The following is a 25,934-nucleotide window of genomic DNA, read 5'->3' on the forward strand; positions in this document are numbered from 1 at the left end:
CTATTTTTTAGTAATAAATATATATATAAATTATGCATATGTAATTGTACAATGGATTTTTTGGTTTCCCTTTTTTCAACATCCATGCCAATTATGCACGTAACAAAATGTCAAAATGCCACGCCCACTCCACCTTCACATTTGCGTGCCCAGTTCCCTGCTCCCCCTCTTGTACCATATCATATTGACAGCCCCTCATCATAACAATCATATACTTACTGTGTGACGACTTTCACGTTGGGTCTCAATCTCTTCCACTTCCATTCTTAGCACTTCCTCGTCCAGCAAGTTATTCATCATTCCACCCTGGCTACCATTTCCTCCGACAGGACGCCTCTGTCTTGAAGACTCATTTTTATTCAGTGATCCCAAATGAAGCTGCTTCACGAGATCCAGAAAAATAGGCTCCCGGTTATCAGCGTCAAATTTGACCCACCTCATGAGGGCACTATTGACACTGTCTGGATTTGTGTTCATGAAATCTCCCTTATTGATGTAACTGATTAGCATTTCCACATTGAGTTGTAAAAATTCTGTAGTTTTACTGACCGATCCAAAGTTCTCGTAGCAGTATCCCTCCACGGGATTGACATTATCGTAGTTTTCGTGATTCTGCAGAGCGTTATTAATGATTTGCATCAAACTGAGGCAGTTTTCGGGTGTCAACTGTTGATGGAGGAACTCGTAACAGTACGACTCAAGCGACGGAATTTTCCATGAACTTGCGAATTTCAGAAGATGTATGACTATGTCCATATTAAATGTGATCGATCCCGTATATAGAAAATCCAAAACGAGTCCCACAATGCTTGCTGATGTTCCATGAAGCTTGACACGAGATAAACAGACACATGTCTTCTCTAGTGAGAATATCTGGTAAAAGTTGGCACTAAAAGCCGCTAATACTACTTTATGTGCAGGAAATTCAATCCCTTCAGCTGTGAGTTTGAGATCACACATTTCGGCTTTCTGGCGCATCTTGTCCATTGCACGGAGACAATCCAACGCCAAGTGTGATGCCATTGTTGTTAATATCAGTTCTTGATTAACATACAAATTAAAGTGGATGGGTGAGATAAATTAGACTGTGTTGTACAGAGGTTCGCATGCACATTATATTGCTACGTGATGTGTATTGTTTCCAGTACGTCCTCCATGTTGTATTGTTAAATACGTTTCTTTTTATAAAGTTATTTTTTGCACATAATTGGTAGTGTAAGTTTGCTGCACGTCCATTCTACTGGACATTACACAGTTGATACTCAGTTCAAATCATCTACTAAAAATGAATACATATTGTTTCCACTTCCTTCTTCAATACAAAGAACATTTCTCTTATAACACATGGACCAATAAATCTGAAAAAAAAAATAATGTTAGAAAATGTATTGTAAAAATAAAATACTTCAACATGCATTGTATAGAAAATAGAGAAAAATGCTTCCACACACAATTTCCTTCACCTGTATATACTGGATTAGATGCATTCCAACAGATTCTAAGTAACAATGAAGTCATTGAGCGGCCTCTGGGTTAAATATTAACACGTAAAGAAAAATATTTATTAAGAACTTGCTAAAAATCAAACATTAAAAATGCAAACAAAACTTTGGGGCTTCAGAACCTGTGTGTACATGCAATCCTTTCAAATGTATAGATTTAACATTTCTTGTTTTGTAATTGAAATTACCCAATGGCACCTGATGGGGCTACCAATTTGTAATTACCCAATGACACCTGATGGAGCTACCAATTTGTAATTATCCAATGGCACCTGATGAGGCTACCAATTTGTAATTACCTAATGGCACCTGATGGGACTACTAATTTGTAATTACCCAATGGCACCTGATGGGGCTACCAATTTGTAATTACCCAATGGCACCTGATGGGGCTACCAATTTGTAATTACCCAATGGCACCTGATGGGACTACTAATTTGTAATTACCCAATGGCACCTGATGGGACTACTAATTTGTAATTACCCAATGGCACCTGATGTGGCTACCAATTTGTTATTACCCAATGGCACCTGATGGGGCTACCAATTTGTAATTACCCAATGGCACCTGATGGGACTACCAATTTGTAATTACCTAATGGCACCTGATGGGACTACCAATTTGTAATTACCTAATGGCACCTGATGAGACTACTAATTTGTAATTACCCAATGGCACCTGATGGGGCTACCAATTTGTAATTACCCAATGACACCTGATGGGGCTACCAATTTGTAATTACCCAATGGCACCTGATGGGGCTACCAATTTGTAATTACCTAATGGCACCTGATGGGACTACTAATTTGTAATTACCCAATGGCACCTGATGGGGCTACCAATTTGTAATTACCCAATGGCACCTGATGGGGCTACCAATTTGTAATTACCCAATGGCACCTGATGGGACTACTAATTTGTAATTACCCAATGGCACCTGATGGGGCTACCAATTTGTAATTACCCAATGGCACCTGATGGGACTACCAATTTGTAATTGCCCAATGGCACCTGATGGGGATACCAATTTGTAATTACCCAATGGCACCTGATGGGGCTACCAATTTGTAATTATCCAATGGCACCTGATGGGGCTACCAATTTGTAATTACCCAATGGCACCTGATGGGACTACTAATTTGTAATTACCCAATGGCACCTGATGGGGCTACCAATTTGTAATTACCCAATGGCACCTGATGGGGCTACCAATTTGTAATTACCCAATGGCACCTGATGGGACTACTAATTTGTAATTACCCAATGGCACCTGATGTGGCTACCAATTTGTAATTACCCAATGGCACCTGATGGGGCTACCAATTTGTAATTACCCAATGGCACCTGATGGGGCTACCAATTTGTAAATACCCCATGGCACCTGATGGGACTACCAATTTGTAATTACCTAATGGCACCTGATGGGACTACTAATTTGTAATTACCCAATGGCACCTGATGGGGCTACCAATTTGTAATTACCCAATGACACCTGATGGGGCTACCAATTTGTAATTACCCAATGGCACCTGATGGGGCTACCAATTTGTAATTACCCAATGGCACCTGATGGGGCTACCAATTTGTAATTACCTAATGGCACCTGATGGGACTACTAATTTGTAATTACCCAATGGCACCTGATGGGGCTACCAATTTGTAATTACCCAATGGCACCTGATGGGGCTACCAATTTGTAATTACCCAATGGCACCTGATGGGGCTACCAATTTGTAATTACCCAATGGCACCTGATGGGGCTACCAATTTGTAATTACCCAATGGCACCTGATGGGACTACTAATTTGTAATTACCCAATGGCACCTGATGGGGATACCAATTTGTAATTACCCAATGGCACCTGATGGGGCTACCAATTTGTAATTACCCAATGGCACCTGATGGGACTACTAATTTGTAATTACCCAATGGCACCTGATGGGGATACCATTTTGTAATTACCCAATGGCACCTGATGGGGATACCAATTTGTAATTACCCAATGGCACCTGATGGGGCTACCAATTTGTAATTACCCAATGGCACCTGATGGGGCTACCAATTTGTAATTACCCAATGGCACCTGATGGGGCGACCAATTTGTAATTATCCAATGGCACCTGATGGGGCTACCAATTTGTAATTACCCAATGACACCTGATGGGGATACCAATTTGTAATTACCCAATGGCACCTGATGGGGATACCAATTTGTAATTACCCAATGGCACCTGATGGGGATACCAATTTGTAATTACCCAATGGCACCTGATGGGGCTACCAATTTGTAATTATCCAATGACACCTGATGGGGCTACCAATTTATAATTACCCAATGACACCTGATGGGGCTACCAAATTGTAATTACCCAATGGCACCTGATGGGGCTACCAATTTGTAATTACCCAATGGCACCTGATGGGGCTACCAATTTGTAATTACCCAATGGCACCTGATGGGACTACCAATTTGTAATTGCCCAATGGCACCTGATGGGGCTACCAATTTGTAATTACCCAATGGCACCTGATGGGACTACCAATTTGTAATTATCCAATGGCACCTGATGGGGATATACCAATTTGTAATTACCCAATGGCACCTGATGGGACTACTAATTTGTAATTACCCAATGGCACCTGATGGGGCTACCAATTTGTAATTATCCAATGGCACCTGATGGGACTACCAATTTGTAATTACCCAATGGCACCTGATGGGACTACCAATTTGTAATTATCCAATGGCACCTGATGGGGATACCAATTTGTAATTACCCAATGGCACCTGATGGGACTACTAATTTGTAATTACCCAATGGCACCTGATGGGGCTACCAATTTGTAATTATCCAATGGCACCTGATGGGACTACCAATTTGTAACAACCCAATGGCACCTGATGGGGCTACCAATTTGTAATTATCCAATGGCACCTGATGGGGCTACCAATTTGTAATAACCCAATGGCACCTGATGGGACTACCAATTTGTAATTATCCAATGGCACCTGATGGGACTACCAATTTGTAATTACCCAATGGCACCTGATGGGACTACCAATTTGTAATTATCCAATGGCACCTGATGGGGATACCAATTTGTAATTACCCAATGGCACCTGATGGGACTACTAATTTGTAATTACCCAATGGCACCTGATGGGGCTACCAATTTGTAATTACCCAATGGCACCTGATGGGGCTACCAATTTGTAATTACCTAATGGCACCTGATGGGACTACCAATTTGTAATTACCCAATGACACCTGATGGGGCTACCAATTTGTAATTATCCAATGGCACCTGATGGGGCTACCAATTTGTAATAACCCAATGGCACCTGATGGGGATACCAATTTGTAATTATCCAATGGCACCTGATGGGGCTACCAATTTGTAATTATCCAATGGCACCTGATGGGGATACCAATTTGTAATTATCCAATGGCACCTGATGGGGCTACCAATTTGTAATAACCCAATGGCACCTGATGGGACTACCAATTTGTAATAACCCAATGGCACCTGATGGGACTACCAATTTGTAATTATCCAATGGCACCTGATGGGACTACCAATTTGTAATTACCCCATGGCACCTGATGGGACTACCAATTTGTAATTATCCAATGGCAGCTGATGGGACTACTAATTTGTAATTGCCCAATGGCACCTGATGGGGCTACCAATTTGTAATTGCCCAATGGCACCTGATGGGGCTACCAATTTGTAATTATCCAATGGCACCTGATGGGGCTACCAATTTGTAATTGCCCAATGGCACCTGATGGGGCTACCAATTTGTAATTACCTAATGGCACCTGATGGGACTACCAATTTGTAATTACCCAATGGCACCTGATGGGGCTACCAATTTGTAATTACCCAGTGGCACCTGATGGGACTACCAATTTGTAATTACCCAATGGCACCTGATGGGGCTACCAATTTGTAATTATCCAATGGCACCTGATGGGGCTACCAATTTGTAATTACCCAATGGCACCTGATGGGGCTACCAATTTGTAATTACCCAATGGCACCTGATGGGACTGCCAATTTGTAATTGCCCAATGGCACCTGATGGGGCTACCAATTTGTAATTACCCAATGGCACCTGATGGGGCTACCAATTTGTAATTATCCAATGGCACCTGATGGGGCTACCAATTTGTAATTACCCAATGGCATCTGATGGGGATACCAATTTGTAATTACCCAATGACACCTGATGGGGCTACCAATTTGTAATTACCCAATGGCACCTGATGGGGCTACCAATTTGTAATTACCCAATGGCACCTGATGGGGATACCAATTTGTAATTATCCAACGGCACCTGATGGGACTACCAATTTGTAATAACCCAATGGCACCTGATGGGGCTACCAATTTGTAATTATCCAACGGCACCTGATGGGGCTACCAATTTGTAATTATCCAACGGCACCTGATGGGACTACCAATTTGTAATTACCCAATGGCACCTGATGGGACTACCAATTTGTAATTACCAAATGGCACCTGATGGGGCTACCAATTTGTAATTATCCAACGGCACCTGATGGGACTACCAATTTGTAATTACCCAATGGCACCTGATGGGACTACCAATTTGTAATTACCTAATGACACCTGATGGGACTACCAATTTGTAATAACCCAATGGCACCTGATGGGGCTACCAATTTGTAATTATCCAACGGCACCTGATGGGACTACCAATTTGTAATTACCCAATGGCACCTGATGGGACTACCAATTTGTAATTACCTAATGACACCTGATGGGACTACCAATTTGTAATTACCCAATGGCACCTGATGGGACTACCAATTTGTAATTACCCAATGGCACCTGATGGGACTACCAATTTGTAATTACCTAATGACACCTGATGGGACTACCAATTTGTAATTACCCAATGGCACCTGATGGGACTACCAATTTGTAATTACCCAGTGGCACCTGATGGGGCTACCAATTTGTAATTACCCAATGGCACCTGATGGGACTACCAATTTGTAATTATCCAATGGCACCTGATGGGGCTACCAATTTGTAATTATCCAATGGCACCTGATGGGGCTACCAATTTGTAATTACCCAATGGCACCTGATGGGGCTACCAATTTGTAATTACCCAATGGCACCTGATGGGGCTACCAATTTGTAATTATCCAATGGCACCTGATGGGGCTACCAATTTGTAATTACCCAATGGCACCTGATGGGATACCAATTTGTTATAACCCAATGGCACCTGATGGGGCTACCAATTTGTAATTACCCAATGGCACCTGATGGGGCTACCAATTTGTAATTACCCAATGGCACCTGATGGGGCTACCAATTTGTAATTATCCAATGGCACCTGATGGGGCTACCAATTTGTAATTACCCAATGGCACCTGATGGGATACCAATTTGTTATAACCCAATGGCACCTGATGGGGCTACCAATTTGTAATTACCCAGTGGCACCTGATGGGGCTACCAATTTGTAATTATCCAATGGCACCTGATGGGGCTACCAATTTGTAATTATCCAATGGCACCTGATGGGGCTACCAATTTGTAATTACCCAATGGCACCTGATGGGGCAACCAATTTGTAATTACCCAATGGCACCTGATGGGGCTACCAATTTGTAATTATCCAATGGCACCTGATGGGGCTACCAATTTGTAATTATCCAATGGCACCTGATGGGGCTACCAATTTGTAATTACCCAATGGCACCTGATGGGATACCAATTTGTTATAACCGAATGGCACCTGATGGGGCTACCAATTTGTAATTACCCAATGGCACCTGATGGGACTACCAATTTGTAATTGCCCAATGGCACCTGATGGGACTACCAATTTGTAATTATCCAATGGCACCTGATGGGGCTACCAATTTGTAATTACCCAATGGCACCTGATGGGACTACCAATTTGTAATTATCCAATGGCACCTGATGGGGATACCAATTTGTAATTATCCAACGGCACCTGATGGGGCTACCAATTTGTAATAACCCAATGGCAGCTGATGGGGATACCAATTTGTAATTACCCAATGGCACCTGATGGGGCTACCAATTTGTAATTACCCAATGGCACCTGATGGGGCTACCAATTTGTAATTGCCCAATGGCACCTGATGGGGCTACCAATTTGTAATTACCCAATGGCACCTGATGGGGCTACCAATTTGTAATTGCCCAATGGCACCTGATGGGGCTACCAATTTGTTATAACCCAATGGCACCTGATGGGGCTACCAATTTGAAATTACCCAATGGCACCTGATGGGGATACCAATTTGTAATTGCCCAATTGCACCTGATGGGGCTACCAATTTGTAATTGCCAATGGCACCTGATGGGGATACCAATTTGTAATTGCCCAATGGAACCTGATGGGGCTACCAATTTGTAATTGCCCAATGGGACCTGATGGGGATACCAATTTGTAATTGCCCAATGGCACCTGATGGGGCTACCAATTTGTAATTATCCAATGACACCTGATGGGGCTACCAATTTGTAATTACCTAATGGCACCTGATGGGACTACTAATTTGTAATTACCCAATGGCACCTGATGTGGCTACCAATTTGTAATTACCCAATGGCACCTGATGGGGCTACCAATTTGTAATTACCTAATGGCACCTGATGGGACTACCAATTTGTAATTACCTAATGGCACCTGATGAGACTACTAATTTGTAATTACCCAATGGCACCTGATGGGGCTACCAATTTGTAATTACCCAATGACACCTGATGGGGCTACCAATTTGTAATTACCCAATGGCACCTGATGGGGCTACCAATTTGTAATTACCTAATGGCACCTGATGGGACTACTAATTTGTAATTACCCAATGGCACCTGATGGGGCTACCAATTTGTAATTACCCAATGGCACCTGATGGGGCTACCAATTTGTAATTACCCAATGGCACCTGATGGGACTACTAATTTGTAATTACCCAATGGCACCTGATGGGGCTACCAATTTGTAATTACCCAATGGCACCTGATGGGACTACCAATTTGTAATTGCCCAATGGCACCTGATGGGGATACCAATTTGTAATTACCCAATGGCACCTGATGGGGCTACCAATTTGTAATTATCCAATGGCACCTGATGGGGCTACCAATTTGTAATTACCCAATGGCACCTGATGGGACTACTAATTTGTAATTACCCAATGGCACCTGATGGGGCTACCAATTTGTAATTACCCAATGGCACCTGATGGGGCTACCAATTTGTAATTACCCAATGGCACCTGATGGGACTACTAATTTGTAATTACCCAATGGCACCTGATGTGGCTACCAATTTGTAATTACCCAATGGCACCTGATGGGGCTACCAATTTGTAATTACCCAATGGCACCTGATGGGGCTACCAATTTGTAAATACCCCATGGCACCTGATGGGACTACCAATTTGTAATTACCTAATGGCACCTGATGGGACTACTAATTTGTAATTACCCAATGGCACCTGATGGGGCTACCAATTTGTAATTACCCAATGACACCTGATGGGGCTACCAATTTGTAATTACCCAATGGCACCTGATGGGGCTACCAATTTGTAATTACCCAATGGCACCTGATGGGGCTACCAATTTGTAATTACCTAATGGCACCTGATGGGACTACTAATTTGTAATTACCCAATGGCACCTGATGGGGCTACCAATTTGTAATTACCCAATGGCACCTGATGGGGCTACCAATTTGTAATTACCCAATGGCACCTGATGGGGCTACCAATTTGTAATTACCCAATGGCACCTGATGGGGCTACCAATTTGTAATTACCCAATGGCACCTGATGGGACTACTAATTTGTAATTACCCAATGGCACCTGATGGGGATACCAATTTGTAATTACCCAATGGCACCTGATGGGGCTACCAATTTGTAATTACCCAATGGCACCTGATGGGACTACTAATTTGTAATTACCCAATGGCACCTGATGGGGATACCAATTTGTAATTACCCAATGGCACCTGATGGGGATACCAATTTGTAATTACCCAATGGCACCTGATGGGGCTACCAATTTGTAATTACCCAATGGCACCTGATGGGGCTACCAATTTGTAATTACCCAATGGCACCTGATGGGGCTACCAATTTGTAATTATCCAATGGCACCTGATGGGGCTATCAATTTGTAATTACCCAATGACACCTGATGGGGATACCAATTTGTAATTACCCAATGGCACCTGATGGGGATACCAATTTGTAATTACCCAATGGCACCTGATGGGGATACCAATTTGTAATTACCCAATGGCACCTGATGGGGCTACCAATTTGTAATTATCCAATGACACCTGATGGGGCTACCAATTTATAATTACCCAATGACACCTGATGGGGCTACCAAATTGTAATTACCCAATGGCACCTGATGGGGCTACCAATTTGTAATTACCCAATGGCACCTGATGGGGCTACCAATTTGTAATTACCCAATGGCACCTGATGGGACTACCAATTTGTAATTGCCCAATGGCACCTGATGGGGCTACCAATTTGTAATTACCCAATGGCACCTGATGGGACTACCAATTTGTAATTATCCAATGGCACCTGATGGGGATATACCAATTTGTAATTACCCAATGGCACCTGATGGGACTACTAATTTGTAATTACCCAATGGCACCTGATGGGGCTACCAATTTGTAATTATCCAATGGCACCTGATGGGACTACCAATTTGTAATTACCCAATGGCACCTGATGGGACTACCAATTTGTAATTATCCAATGGCACCTGATGGGGATACCAATTTGTAATTACCCAATGGCACCTGATGGGACTACTAATTTGTAATTACCCAATGGCACCTGATGGGGCTACCAATTTGCAATTATCCAATGGCACCTGATGGGACTACCAATTTGTAACAACCCAATGGCACCTGATGGGGCTACCAATTTGTAATTATCCAATGGCACCTGATGGGGCTACCAATTTGTAATAACCCAATGGCACCTGATGGGACTACCAATTTGTAATTATCCAATGGCACCTGATGGGACTACCAATTTGTAATTACCCAATGGCACCTGATGGGACTACCAATTTGTAATTATCCAATGGCACCTGATGGGGATACCAATTTGTAATTACCCAATGGCACCTGATGGGACTACTAATTTGTAATTACCCAATGGCACCTGATGGGGCTACCAATTTGTAATTACCCAATGGCACCTGATGGGGCTACCAATTTGTAATTACCTAATGGCACCTGATGGGACTACCAATTTGTAATTACCCAATGACACCTGATGGGGCTACCAATTTGTAATTATCCAATGGCACCTGATGGGGCTACCAATTTGTAATTACCCAATGGCACCTGATGGGACTACCAATTTGTAATTATCCAATGGCACCTGATGGGGCTACCAATTTGTAATTACCCAATGGCACCTGATGGGGATACCAATTTGTAATTATCCAATGGCACCTGATGGGGCTAACAATTTGTAATTACCCAGTGGCACCTGATGGGGCTACCAATTTGTAATAACCCAATGGCACCTGATGGGGCTACCAATTTGTAATTATCCAATGGCACCTGATGGGGCTACCAATTTGTAATAACCCAATGGCACCTGATGGGGATACCAATTTGTAATTATCCAAAGGCACCTGATGGGGCTACCAATTTGTAATTATCCAATGGCACCTGATGGGGCTACCAATTTGTAATTATCCAATGGCACCTGATGGGGCTACCAATTTGTAATAACCCAATGGCACCTGATGGGACTACCAATTTGTAATAACCCAATGGCACCTGATGGGACTACCAATTTGTAATTATCCAATGGCACCTGATGGGACTACCAATTTGTAATTACCCCATGGCACCTGATGGGACTACCAATTTGTAATTATCCAATGGCAGCTGATGGGACTACTAATTTGTAATTGCCCAATGGCACCTGATGGGGCTACCAATTTGTAATTGCCCAATGGCACCTGATGGGGCTACCAATTTGTAATTATCCAATGGCACCTGATGGGGCTACCAATTTGTAATAACCCAATGGCACCTGATGGGACTACCAATTTGTAATTATCCAATGGCACCTGATGGGACTACCAATTTGTAATTACCCCATGGCACCTGATGGGACTACCAATTTGTAATTATCCAATGGCAGCTGATGGGACTACTAATTTGTAATTGCCCAATGGCACCTGATGGGGCTACCAATTTGTAATTGCCCAATGGCACCTGATGGGGCTACCAATTTGTAATTATCCAATGGCACCTGATGGGGCTACCAATTTGTAATTGCCCAATGGCACCTGATGGGGCTACCAATTTGTAATTACCTAATGGCACCTGATGGGACTACCAATTTGTAATTACCCAATGGCACCTGATGGGGCTACCAATTTGTAATTACCCAGTGGCACCTGATGGGACTACCAATTTGTAATTACCCAATGGCACCTGATGGGGCTACCAATTTGTAATTATCCAATGGCACCTGATGGGGCTACCAATTTGTAATTACCCAATGGCACCTGATGGGGCTACCAATTTGTAATTACCCAATGGCACCTGATGGGACTGCCAATTTGTAATTGCCCAATGGCACCTGATGGGGGCTACCAATTTGTAATTACCCAATGGCACCTGATGGGGCTACCAATTTGTAATTATCCAATGGCACCTGATGGGGCTACCAATTTGTAATTACCCAATGGCATCTGATGGGGATACCAATTTGTAATTACCCAATGACACCTGATGGGGCTACCAATTTGTAATTACCCAATGGCACCTGATGGGGCTACCAATTTGTAATTACCCAATGGCACCTGATGGGGATACCAATTTGTAATTATCCAACGGCACCTGATGGGACTACCAATTTGTAATAACCCAATGGCACCTGATGGGGCTACCAATTTGTAATTATCCAACGGCACCTGATGGGGCTACCAATTTGTAATTATCCAACGGCACCTGATGGGACTACCAATTTGTAATTACCCAATGGCACCTGATGGGACTACCAATTTGTAATTACCCAATGGCACCTGATGGGGCTACCAATTTGTAATTATCCAACGGCACCTGATGGGACTACCAATTTGTAATTACCCAATGGCACCTGATGGGACTACCAATTTGTAATTACCTAATGACACCTGATGGGACTACCAATTTGTAATAACCCAATGGCACCTGATGGGACTACCAATTTGTAATAACCCAATGGCACCTGATGGGGCTACCAATTTGTAATTATCCAACGGCACCTGATGGGACTACCAATTTGTAATTACCCAATGGCACCTGATGGGACTACCAATTTGTAATTACCTAATGACACCTGATGGGACTACCAAATTGTAATTACCCAATGGCACCGGATGGGACTACCAATTTGTAATTACCCAATGGCACCTGATGGGACTACCAATTTGTAATTACCTAATGACACCTGATGGGACTACCAATTTGTAATTACCCAATGGCACCTGATGGGACTACCAATTTGTAATTACCCAGTGGCACCTGATGGGGCTACCAATTTGTAATTACCCAATGGCACCTGATGGGACTACCAATTTGTAATTATCCAATGGCACCTGATGGGGCTACCAATTTGTAATTATCCAATGGCACCTGATGGGGCTACCAATTTGTAATTACTCAATGGCACCTGATGGGGCTACCAATTTGTAATTACCCAATGGCACCTGATGGGGCTACCAATTTGTAATTATCCAATGGCACCTGATGGGGCTACCAATTTGTAATTACCCAATGGCACCTGATGGGATACCAATTTGTTATAACCCAATGGCACCTGATGGGGCTACCAATTTGTAATTACCCAATGGCACCTGATGGGGCTACCAATTTGTAATTACCCTATGGCACCTGATGGGGCTACCAATTTGTAATTATCCAATGGCACCTGATGGGGCTACCAATTTGTAATTACCCAATGGCACCTGATGGGATACCAATTTGTTATAACCCAATGGCACCTGATGGGGCTACCAATTTGTAATTACCCAGTGGCACCTGATGGGGCTACCAATTTGTAATTATCCAATGGCACCTGATGGGGCTACCAATTTGTAATTATCCAATGGCACCTGATGGGGCTACCAATTTGTAATTACCCAATGGCACCTGATGGGGCTACCAATTTGTAATTACCCAATGGCACCTGATGGGGCTACCAATTTGTAATTATCCAATGGCACCTGATGGGGCTACCAATTTGTAATTACCCAATGGCACCTGATGGGATACCAATTTGTTATAACCGAATGGCACCTGATGGGGCTACCAATTTGTAATTACCCAATGGCACCTGATGGGACTACCAATTTGTAATTGCCCAATGGCACCTGATGGGACTACCAATTTGTAATTATCCAATGGCACCTGATGGGGCTACCAATTTGTAATTACCCAATGGCACCTGATGGGACTACCAATTTGTAATTATCCAATGGCACCTGATGGGGATACCAATTTGTAATTATCCAACGGCACCTGATGGGGATACCAATTTGTAATAACCCAATGGCAGCTGATGGGGATACCAATTTGTAATTACCCAATGGCACCTGATGGGGCTACCAATTTTTAATTACCCAATGGCACCTGATGGGGCTACCAATTTGTAATTGCCCAATGGCACCTGATGGGGCTACCAATTTGTAATTACCCAATGGCACCTGATGGGGCTACCAATTTGTAATTGCCCAATGGCACCTGATGGGGCTACCAATTTGTTATAACCCAATGGCACCTGATGGGGCTACCAATTTGTAATTACCCCATGGCACCTGATGGGACTACCAATTTGTAATTATCCAATGGCAGCTGATGGGACTACTAATTTGTAATTGCCCAATGGCACCTGATGGGGCTACCAATTTGTAATTGCCCAATGGCACCTGATGGGGCTACCAATTTGTAATTATCCAATGGCACCTGATGGGGCTACCAATTTGTAATTGCCCAATGGCACCTGATGGGGCTACCAATTTGTAATTACCTAATGGCACCTGATGGGACTACCAATTTGTAATTACCCAATGGCACCTGATGGGGCTACCAATTTGTAATTACCCAGTGGCACCTGATGGGACTACCAATTTGTAATTACCCAATGGCACCTGATGGGGCTACCAATTTGTAATTATCCAATGGCACCTGATGGGGCTACCAATTTGTAATTACCCAATGGCACCTGATGGGGCTACCAATTTGTAATTACCCAATGGCACCTGATGGGACTGCCAATTTGTAATTGCCCAATGGCACCTGATGGGGGCTACCAATTTGTAATTACCCAATGGCACCTGATGGGGCTACCAATTTGTAATTATCCAATGGCACCTGATGGGGCTACCAATTTGTAATTACCCAATGGCATCTGATGGGGATACCAATTTGTAATTACCCAATGACACCTGATGGGGCTACCAATTTGTAATTACCCAATGGCACCTGATGGGGCTACCAATTTGTAATTACCCAATGGCACCTGATGGGGATACCAATTTGTAATTATCCAACGGCACCTGATGGGACTACCAATTTGTAATAACCCAATGGCACCTGATGGGGCTACCAATTTGTAATTATCCAACGGCACCTGATGGGGCTACCAATTTGTAATTATCCAACGGCACCTGATGGGACTACCAATTTGTAATTACCCAATGGCACCTGATGGGACTACCAATTTGTAATTACCCAATGGCACCTGATGGGGCTACCAATTTGTAATTATCCAACGGCACCTGATGGGACTACCAATTTGTAATTACCCAATGGCACCTGATGGGACTACCAATTTGTAATTACCTAATGACACCTGATGGGACTACCAATTTGTAATAACCCAATGGCACCTGATGGGACTACCAATTTGTAATAACCCAATGGCACCTGATGGGGCTACCAATTTGTAATTATCCAACGGCACCTGATGGGACTACCAATTTGTAATTACCCAATGGCACCTGATGGGACTACCAATTTGTAATTACCTAATGACACCTGATGGGACTACCAATTTGTAATTACCCAATGGCACCTGATGGGACTACCAATTTGTAATTACCCAATGGCACCTGATGGGACTACCAATTTGTAATTACCTAATGACACCTGATGGGACTACCAATTTGTAATTACCCAATGGCACCTGATGGGACTACCAATTTGTAATTACCCAGTGGCACCTGATGGGGCTACCAATTTGTAATTACCCAATGGCACCTGATGGGACTACCAATTTGTAATTATCCAATGGCACCTGATGGGGCTACCAATTTGTAATTATCCAATGGCACCTGATGGGGCTACCAATTTGTAATTACTCAATGGCACCTGATGGGGCTACCAATTTGTAATTACCCAATGGCACCTGATGGAACTACCAATTTGTAATTATCCAATGGCACCTGATGGGGCTACCAATTTGTAATTACCCAATGGCACCTGATGGGGCTACCAATTTGTAATTATCCAATGGCACCTGATGGGGCTACCAATTTGTAATTACCCAATGGCACCTGATGGGACTACCAATTTGTAATTATCCAATGGCACCTGATGGGGCTACCAATTTGTAATTATCCAATGGCACCTGATGGGGCTACCAATTTGTAATTACTCAATGGCACCTGATGGGGCTACCAATTTGTAATTACCCAATGGCACCTGATGGGGCTACCAATTTGTAATTATCCAATGGCACCTGATGGGGCTACCAATTTGTAATTACCCAATGGCACCTGATGGGATACCAATTTGTTATAACCCAATGGCACCTGATGGGGCTACCAATTTGTAATTACCCAATGGCACCTGATGGGGCTACCAATTTGTAATTACCCAATGGCACCTGATGGGGCTACCAATTTGTAATTATCCAATGGCACCTGATGGGGCTACCAATTTGTAATTACCCAATGGCACCTGATGGGATACCAATTTGTTATAACCCAATGGCACCTGATGGGGCTACCAATTTGTAATTACCCAGTGGCACCTGATGGGGCTACCAATTTGTAATTATCCAATGGCACCTGATGGGGCTACCAATTTGTAATTATCCAATGGCACCTGATGGGGCTACCAATTTGTAATTACCCAATGGCACCTGATGGGGCTACCAATTTGTAATTACCCAATGGCACCTGATGGGGCTACCAATTTGTAATTATCCAATGGCACCTGATGGGGCTACCAATTTGTAATTACCCAATGGCACCTGATGGGATACCAATTTGTTATAACCGAATGGCACCTGATGGGGCTACCAATTTGTAATTACCCAATGGCACCTGATGGGACTACCAATTTGTAATTGCCCAATGGCACCTGATGGGACTACCAATTTGTAATTATCCAATGGCACCTGATGGGGCTACCAATTTGTAATTACCCAATGGCACCTGATGGGACTACCAATTTGTAATTATCCAATGGCACCTGATGGGGATACCAATTTGTAATTATCCAACGGCACCTGATGGGGCTACCAATTTGTAATAACCCAATGGCAGCTGATGGGGATACCAATTTGTAATTACCCAATGGCACCTGATGGGGCTACCAATTTTTAATTACCCAATGGCACCTGATGGGGCTACCAATTTGTAATTGCCCAATGGCACCTGATGGGGCTACCAATTTGTAATTACCCAATGGCACCTGATGGGGCTACCAATTTGTAATTGCCCAATGGCACCTGATGGGGCTACCAATTTGTTATAACCCAATGGCACCTGATGGGGCTACCAATTTGAAATTACCCAATGGCACCTGATGGGGATACCAATTTGTAATTGCCCAATTGCACCTGATGGGGCTACCAATTTGTAATTGCCAATGGCACCTGATGGGGATACCAATTTGTAATTGCCCAATGGAACCTGATGGGGCTACCAATTTGTAATTGCCCAATGGGACCTGATGGGGATACCAATTTGTAATTGCCCAATGGCACCTGATGGGGCTACCAATTTGTAATTATCCAATGACACCTGATGGGGCTACCAATTTGTAATTACCTAATGGCACCTGATGGGGCTACCAATTTGTAATTACCCAATGGCACCTGATGGGGCTACCAATTTGTAATTACCCAATGGCACCTGATGGGGCTACCAATTTGTAATTACCCAATGGCACCTGATGGGACTACCAATTTGTAATTACCCAATGGCACCTGATGGGGATACCAATTTGTAATTATCCAACGGCACCTGATGGGGCTACCAATTTGTAATTACCCAATGGCACCTGATGGGGCTACCAATTTGTAATTACCCAATGGCACCTGATGGGGCTACCAATTTGTAATTACCTAATGGCACCTGATGGGGCTACCAATTTGTAATTACCCAATGGCACCTGATGGGGATACCAATTTGTAATTACCTAATGGCACCTGATGGGGCTACCAATTTGTAATTACCCAATGGCACCTGATGGGACTACCAATTTGTAATTATCCAATGGCACCTGATGGGGCTACCAATTTGTAATTATCCAATGGCACCTGATGGGGCTACCAATTTGTAATTACCTAATGGCACCTGATGGGGCTACCAATTTGTAATTACCTAATGGCACCTGATGGGGCTACCAATTTGTAATTATCCAATGGCACCTGATGGGGCTACCAATTTGTAATTACCCAATGGCACCTGATGGGGCTACCAATTTGTAATTACCTAATGGCACCTGATGGGGCTACCAATTTGTAATTACCCAATGGCACCTGATGGGGATACCAATTTGTAATTACCTAATGGCACCTGATGGGGCTACCAATTTGTAATTACCCAATGGCACCTGATGGGACTACCAATTTGTAATTACCCAATGGCACCTAATTGGGCTACCAATTTGTAATTACCCAATGGCACCTGATGGGTCTACCAATTTGTAATAACCCAATGGCACCTGATGGGACTACCAATTTGTAATTACCCAATGGCACCTGATGGGGCTACCAATTTGTAATTACCCAATGGCACCTGATGGGGCTACCAATTTGTAATTACCCAATGGCACCTGATGGGGCTACCAATTTGTAATTACCCAATGGCACCTGATGGGGCTACCAATTTGTAATTACCCAATGACACCTGATGGGGCTACCAATTTGTAATTGCCCAATGGCACCTGATGGGGCTACCAATTTGTAATTGCGAAATGGCACCTGATGGGGCTACCAATTTGTAATTACCCAATGGCACCTGATGGGGATACCAATTTGTAATTACCCAATGGCACCTGATGGGGCTACCAATTTGTAATTGCCCAATGGCACCTGATGGGGATACCAATTTGTAATTGCGCAATGGCACCTGATGGGGATACCAATTTGTAATTGCCCAATGGCATCTGATGGGGATACCAATTTGTAATTATCTAATGGCACCTGATGGGGCTACCAATTTGTAATTACCCAATGGCACCTGATGGGGCTACCAATTTGTAATAACCCAATGGCACCTGATGGGGCTACCAATTTGTAATTATCCAATGGCACCTGATGGGGCTACCAATTTGTAATTACCCAATGGCACCTGATGGGGATACCAATTTGTAATTATCCAATGGCACCTGATGGGGCTACCAATTTGTAATTACCTAATGGCACCTGATGGGGCTACCAATTTGTAATTACCCAATGGCACCTGATGGGGATACCAATTTGTAATTACCTAATGGCACCTGATGGGGCTACCAATTTGTAATTACCCAATGGCACCTGATGGGACTACCAATTTGTAATTACCCAATGGCACCTAATTGGGCTACCAATTTGTAATTACCCAATGGCACCTGATGGGGCTACCAATTTGTAATAACCCAATGGCACCTGATGGGACTACCAATTTGTAATTACCCAATGGCACCTGATGGGGCTACCAATTTGTGATTACCTAATGGCACCTGATGGGGCTACCAATTTGTAATTACCCAATGGCACCTGATGGGACTACCAATTTGTAATTACCCAATGGCACCTGATGGGGCTACCAATTTGTAATTGCCCAATGGCACCTGATGGGGCTACCAATTTGTAATTGCCCAATGGCACCTGATGGGGCTACCAATTTGTAATTACCCAATGGCACCTGATGGGGATACCAATTTGTAATTACCCAATGGCACCTGATGGGGCTTACCACTTTGTAATTGCCCAATGGCACCTGATGGGGATACCAATTTGTAATTGCCCAATGGCACCTGATGGGGATACCAATTTGTAATTGCCCAATGGCATCTGATGGGGATACCAATTTGTAATTGCCCAATGGCACCTGATGGGGATACCAATTTGTAATTGCCCAATGGCATCTGATGGGGATACCAATTTGTAATTATCCAATGGCACCTGATGGGGCTACCAATTTGTAATTATCCAATGGCACCTGATGGGGCTACCAATTTGTAATTACCCAATGGCACCTGATGGGGCTACCAATTTGTTATAACCCAATGGCACCTGATGGGGCTACCAATTTGTAATAACCCAATGGCACCTGATGTGACTACCAATTTGTAATAACCCAATGGCACCTGATGGGGCTACCAATTTGTAATTACCCAATGGCACCTGATGGGGATACCAGCTTGTAATTATCCAATGGCACCTGATGGGGATACCAATTTGTAATTACCCAATGGCACCTGATGGGGATACCAATTTGTAATTACCTAATGGCACCTGATGGGACTACCAATTTGTAATTACCCAATGGCACCTGATGGGGCTACCAATTTGTAATTACCCAATGGCACCTGATGGGGCTACCAATTTGTAATTACCCAATGGCACCTGATGGGGCTACCAATTTGTAATTACCCAATGACACCTGATGGGGCTACCAATTTGTAATTATCCAATGGCACCTGATGGGGCTACCAATTTGTAATTATCCAATGCCACCTGATAGGACTACCAATTTGTAATTACCCAATGGCACCTGATGGGACTACCAATTTGTAATTACCGAATGGCACCTGATGGGATTACCAATTTGTAATTACCCAATGGCACCTGATGGAACTACCAATTTGTAATTATCCAATGGCACCTGATGGGGCTACCAATTTGTAATTATCCAATGGCACCTGATGGGGCTACCAATTTGTAATTATCCAATGGCACCTGATGGGGCTACCAATTTGTAATTATCCAATGGCACCTGATGGGACTACCAATTTGTAATAACCCAATGGCACCTGATGGGACTACCAATTTGTAATTACCTAATGGCACCTGATGGGACTACCAATTTGTAATTACCTAATGGCACCTGATGGGACTACCAATTTGTAATTACCCAATGGCACCTGATGGGACTACCAATTTGTAATTACCTAATGGCACCTGATGGGGCTACCAATTTGTAATTATCCAATGGCACCTGATGGGGCTACCAATTTGTAATTACCCAATGGCACCTGATGGGGCTACCAATTTGCAATTACCCAATGGCACCTGATGGGGCTACCAATTTGTAATAACCCAATGGCACCTGATGGGGCTACCAATTTGTAATAACCCAATGGCACCTGATGGGGCTACCAATTTGTAATTACCTAATGGCACCTGATGGGACTACCAATTTGTAATTACCCAATGGCACCTGATGGGGCTACCAATTTGTAATTACCCAATGGCACCTGATGGGGCTACCAATTTGTAATTATCCAATGGCACCTGATGGGGCTACCAATTTGTAATTACCCAATGGCACCTGATGGGGATACCAATTTGTAATTATCCAATGGCACCTGATGGGGCTACCAATTTGTAATTACCTAATGGCACCTGATGGGGCTACCAATTTGTAATTACCCACTGGCACCTGATGGGGACTACCAATTTGTAATTACCTAATGGCACCTGATGGGGCTACCAATTTGTAATTACCCAATGGCACCTGATGGGACTACCAATTTGTAATTACCCAATGGCACCTAATTGGGCTACCAATTTGTAATTACCCAATGGCACCTGATGGGGCTACCAATATGTAATAACCCAATGGCACCTGATGGGACTACCAATTTGTAATTACCCAATGGCACCTGATGGGGCTACCAATTTGTAATTACCCAATGGCACCTGATGGGGCTACCAATTTGTAATTACCCAATGGCACCTGATGGGACTACCAATTTGTAATTACCCAATGGTACCTGATGGGGCTACCAATTTGTAATTACCCAATGACACCTGATGGGGCTACCAATTTGTAATTGCCCAGTGGCACCTGATGGGGCTACCAATTTGTAATTGCCCAATGGCACCTGATGGGGATACCAATTTGTAATTACCCAATGGCACCTGGTGGGGCTACCAATTTGTAATTGCCCAATGGCACCTGATGGGGATACCAATTTGTAATTGCCCAATGGCACCTGATGGGGATACCAATTTGTAATTGCCCAATGGCATCTGATGGGGATACCAATTTGTAATTATCCAATGGCACCTGATGGGGCTACCAATTTGTAATTACCCAATGGCACCTGATGGGGCTACCAATTTGTTATAACCCAATGGCACCTGATGGGGCTACCAATTTGTAATAACCCAATGGCACCTAATTGGGCTACCAATTTGTAATTACCCAATGGCACCTGATGGGGCTACCAATTTGTAATAACCCAATGGCACCTGATGGGACTACCAATTTGTAATTACCCAATGGCACCTGATGGGGCTACCAATTTGTAATTACCCAATGGCACCTGATGGGGCTACCAATTTGTAATTACCCAATGGCACCTGATGGGACTACCAATTTGTAATTACCCAATGGCACCTGATGGGGCTACCAATTTGTAATTACCCAATGACACCTGATGGGGCTACCAATTTGTAATTGCCCAATGGCACCTGATGGGGCTACCAATTTGTAATTGCCCAATGGCACCTGATGGGGCTACCAATTTGTAATTACCCAATGACACCTGATGGGGATACCAATTTGTAATTACCCAATGGCACCTGATGGGGCTACCAATTTGTAATTGCCCAATGGCACCTGATGGGGATACCAATTTGTAATTGCCCAATGGCACCTGATGGGGATACCAATTTGTAATTGCCCAATGGCATCTGATGGGGATACCAATTTGTAATTGCCCAATGGCACCTGATGGGGATACCAATTTGTAATTGCCCAATGGCATCTGATGGGGATACCAATTTGTAATTATCCAATGGCACCTGATGGGGCTACCAATTTGTAATTATCCAATGGCACCTGATGGGGCTACCAATTTGTAATTACCCAATGGCACCTGATGGGGCTACCAATTTGTTATAACCCAATGGCACCTGATGGGGCTACCAATTTGTAATAACCCAATGGCACCTGATGGGACTACCAATTTGTAATAACCCAATGGCACCTGATGGGGCTACCAATTTGTAATTACCCAATGGCATCTGATGGGGATACCAATTTGTAATTATCCAATGGCACCTGATGGGGATACCAATTTGTAATTACCCAATGGCACCTGATGGGGATACCAATTTGTAATTACCTAAAGGCACCTGATGGGACTACCAATTTGTAATTACCCAATGGCACCTGATGGGGCTACCAATTTGTAATTACCCAATGGCACCTGATGGGGCTACCAATTTGTAATTACCCAATGACACCTGATGGGGCTACCAATTTGTAATTATCCAATGGCACCTGATGGGGCTACCAATTTGTAATTATCCAATGCCACCTGATAGGACTACCAATTTGTAATTACCCAATGGCACCTGATGGGACTACCAATTTGTAATTACCTAATGGCACCTGATGGGGCTACCAATTTGTAATTACCCAATGGCACCTGATGGAACTACCAATTTGTAATTATCCAATGGCACCTGATGGGGCTACCAATTTGTAATTATCCAATGGCACCTGATGGGACTACCAATTTGTAATTATCCAATGGCACCTGATGGGGCTACCAATTTGTAATTATCCAATGGCACCTGATGGGACTACCAATTTGTAATAACCCAATGGCACCTGATGGGACTACCAATTTGTAATTATCTAATGGCACCTGATGGGACTACCAATTTGTAATTACCCAATGGCACCTGATGGGACTACCAATTTGTAATTACCTAATGGCACCTGATGGGACTACCAATTTGTAATTACCTAATGGCACCTGATGGGACTACCAATTTGTAATTACCCAATGGCACCTGATGGGACTACCAATTTGTAATTACCTAATGGCACCTGATGGGGCTACCAATTTGTAATTATCCAATGGCACCTGATGGGGCTACCAATTTGTAATTACCCAATGGCACCTGATGGGGCTACCAATTTGTAATAACCCAATGGCACCTGATGGGGCTACCAATTTGTAATAACCCAATGGCACCTGATGGGGCTACCAATTTGTAATTACCTAATGGCACCTGATGGGACTACCAATTTGTAATTACCCAATGGCACCTAATTGGGCTACCAATTTGTAATTACCCAATGGCACCTAATTGGGCTACCAATTTGTAATTACCCAATGGCACCTGATGGGGCTACCAATTTGTAATTACCCAATGGCACCTGATGGGGCTACCAATTAGTTTCTTTTCTTCATTCTGTTTTTTTTCCTAACCTTTCCATCAGGATTCAATATCATATTGCTATTCACGAATACAAGTAGAACAAATTCTATTTTTCACCATGCAAAATTTATTATCAGTATTTAACCTTTTCACCACCAAATGTCCCTGTACTTTTTTCTGATATTCTTCAATATTTCTGGAAATGAACCCTAATTTGGCTATTTTTGTCCCAGTTCCAAAGAAAGATGCAGACTATGAATGGGACTTTTTTGTGAGTCTCTGGTGACAAGATGGAGCTGGTGGTGCAAAGGTTAAAAGGGTGAAAACAACAGAATTAGCCAAGCCTTATAGTGATACTGAATTGACCCTAAATAACTTTCCAATTCCTACTTAACATACATATGTTACACCTAATAAGGTCACCTGTTTGTAACATAAGGGCTTGTATTGTATCCTGTAAAACTGCATACTAGACATAATTGACTAAACATATACTGTGCTAGCACACACCACTGTCCTTCAACTGAAAACTGTACATTTATAATTTTATTTTGAGCATAGCTGTACATGTATCCATCTTGTGCATGTCAATTATGTGTTATGTGTTATGAATTATTTACAGCTGACCAGACAGCAAAGTGCTTGAACTGCCAGTCTGCAGTACGTACACCAATGTACCCCAGTTCTTCACACTGGGCTATCGGACAATTCAGCTATGGTATTCAGAATAAAACAAACAAAAAACATAGTTACTGTGATATCTTGCTTATAGCTAGCTTAGTCTGCAGTGATGTGCATAAAAGATGGTACCCAGTTACAAGTGACTACACACTCACTGTGACAGATGTACATGTATATATTTACCAATGAAGTTCAAAAGTTCAATAATAGCCAGCCAATAATATAAATAATAAATAAGTCCCCCCAAAGACCCCCTACCTCTACCCTTTTTCAAAGTTTAGATAATAATTGAAGCATGCTCCATTGGTGTATCATCAGAAGAATATAAAAATAAAATAAAATAAAATATGAAAAATACAACATCACTACTGTAATAAATATATATCGGAAGATATTTTTAGTTCAAAAAATAATTATTAGGTAAGTTATTTCTGTACTATATCATATGCTCTCTTGTGTTTTTTTCACAAGGTCAAATTTGCCAAACATGTATACTATATTCTACAGACTTGGCGCCCCTCTTTTGGAGGATTCTTCTATTAATTAATTAGTAACAATACTATAAAGATTACAAAGTACATGTACATAACTGAACTTTCAAGTGAGAATTATTGTAATCAATAATTTCAATTTTATTTTTCGTAGTATTTATCTTTGTAACTAATATGAGACATATTTATGTAGATTACCCTGCATAATTTAGATACATGGCAGTTTTAAAAGCAAGCTAAGCTAGGTTTAGACAGCTTATGGCTAGCTAGATGTCAAGGTACACTTGAACTGTACAGTAAATTTGAACAGTGAATATTCTGACTTTTAAAATTGTAATATTTATCGAAAATACAAAGCTAGCTGTGAGCAAGCTTAGAATTTTTTGTAATTTATGCTTGTACATGTACCAACTGATTTTTGCAAAATTTAAAAATTATTTCTACAAGTCATTCAAACATCTGGCAGTAAACATGACCACATTCAGATGCTACTTGTATCAATCAACCCATCGTCGAGTTTCTACATATTGACAAGGAATAAAATACTAGTACAGGGGTCTGCCTAGA

General features: G+C 42.7%; 1 protein-coding gene across 1 annotated transcript in view; it reads right to left on the bottom strand.

Moving 5' to 3' along the window:
• The window catches only part of LOC102800530 (uncharacterized), a 43,149-nt gene that overhangs the window by 6,875 nt on the left and 10,340 nt on the right, over positions 1 to 25,934 (bottom strand). Inside the window, exon 2 of the mRNA XM_006824108.3 lies at positions 220 to 1,358. Coding sequence (XP_006824171.2) covers positions 220 to 1,023 — 804 coding nt within the window. The 5' untranslated portion in view covers positions 1,024 to 1,358. The remainder of the gene's footprint in view (positions 1 to 219; positions 1,359 to 25,934) is intronic.

The sequence above is a fragment of the Saccoglossus kowalevskii genome, chromosome 18 (assembly GCF_978046115.1).
Source record: "Saccoglossus kowalevskii chromosome 18, keSacKowa6.1, whole genome shotgun sequence".
NCBI lineage: Eukaryota > Metazoa > Hemichordata > Enteropneusta > Harrimaniidae > Saccoglossus > Saccoglossus kowalevskii.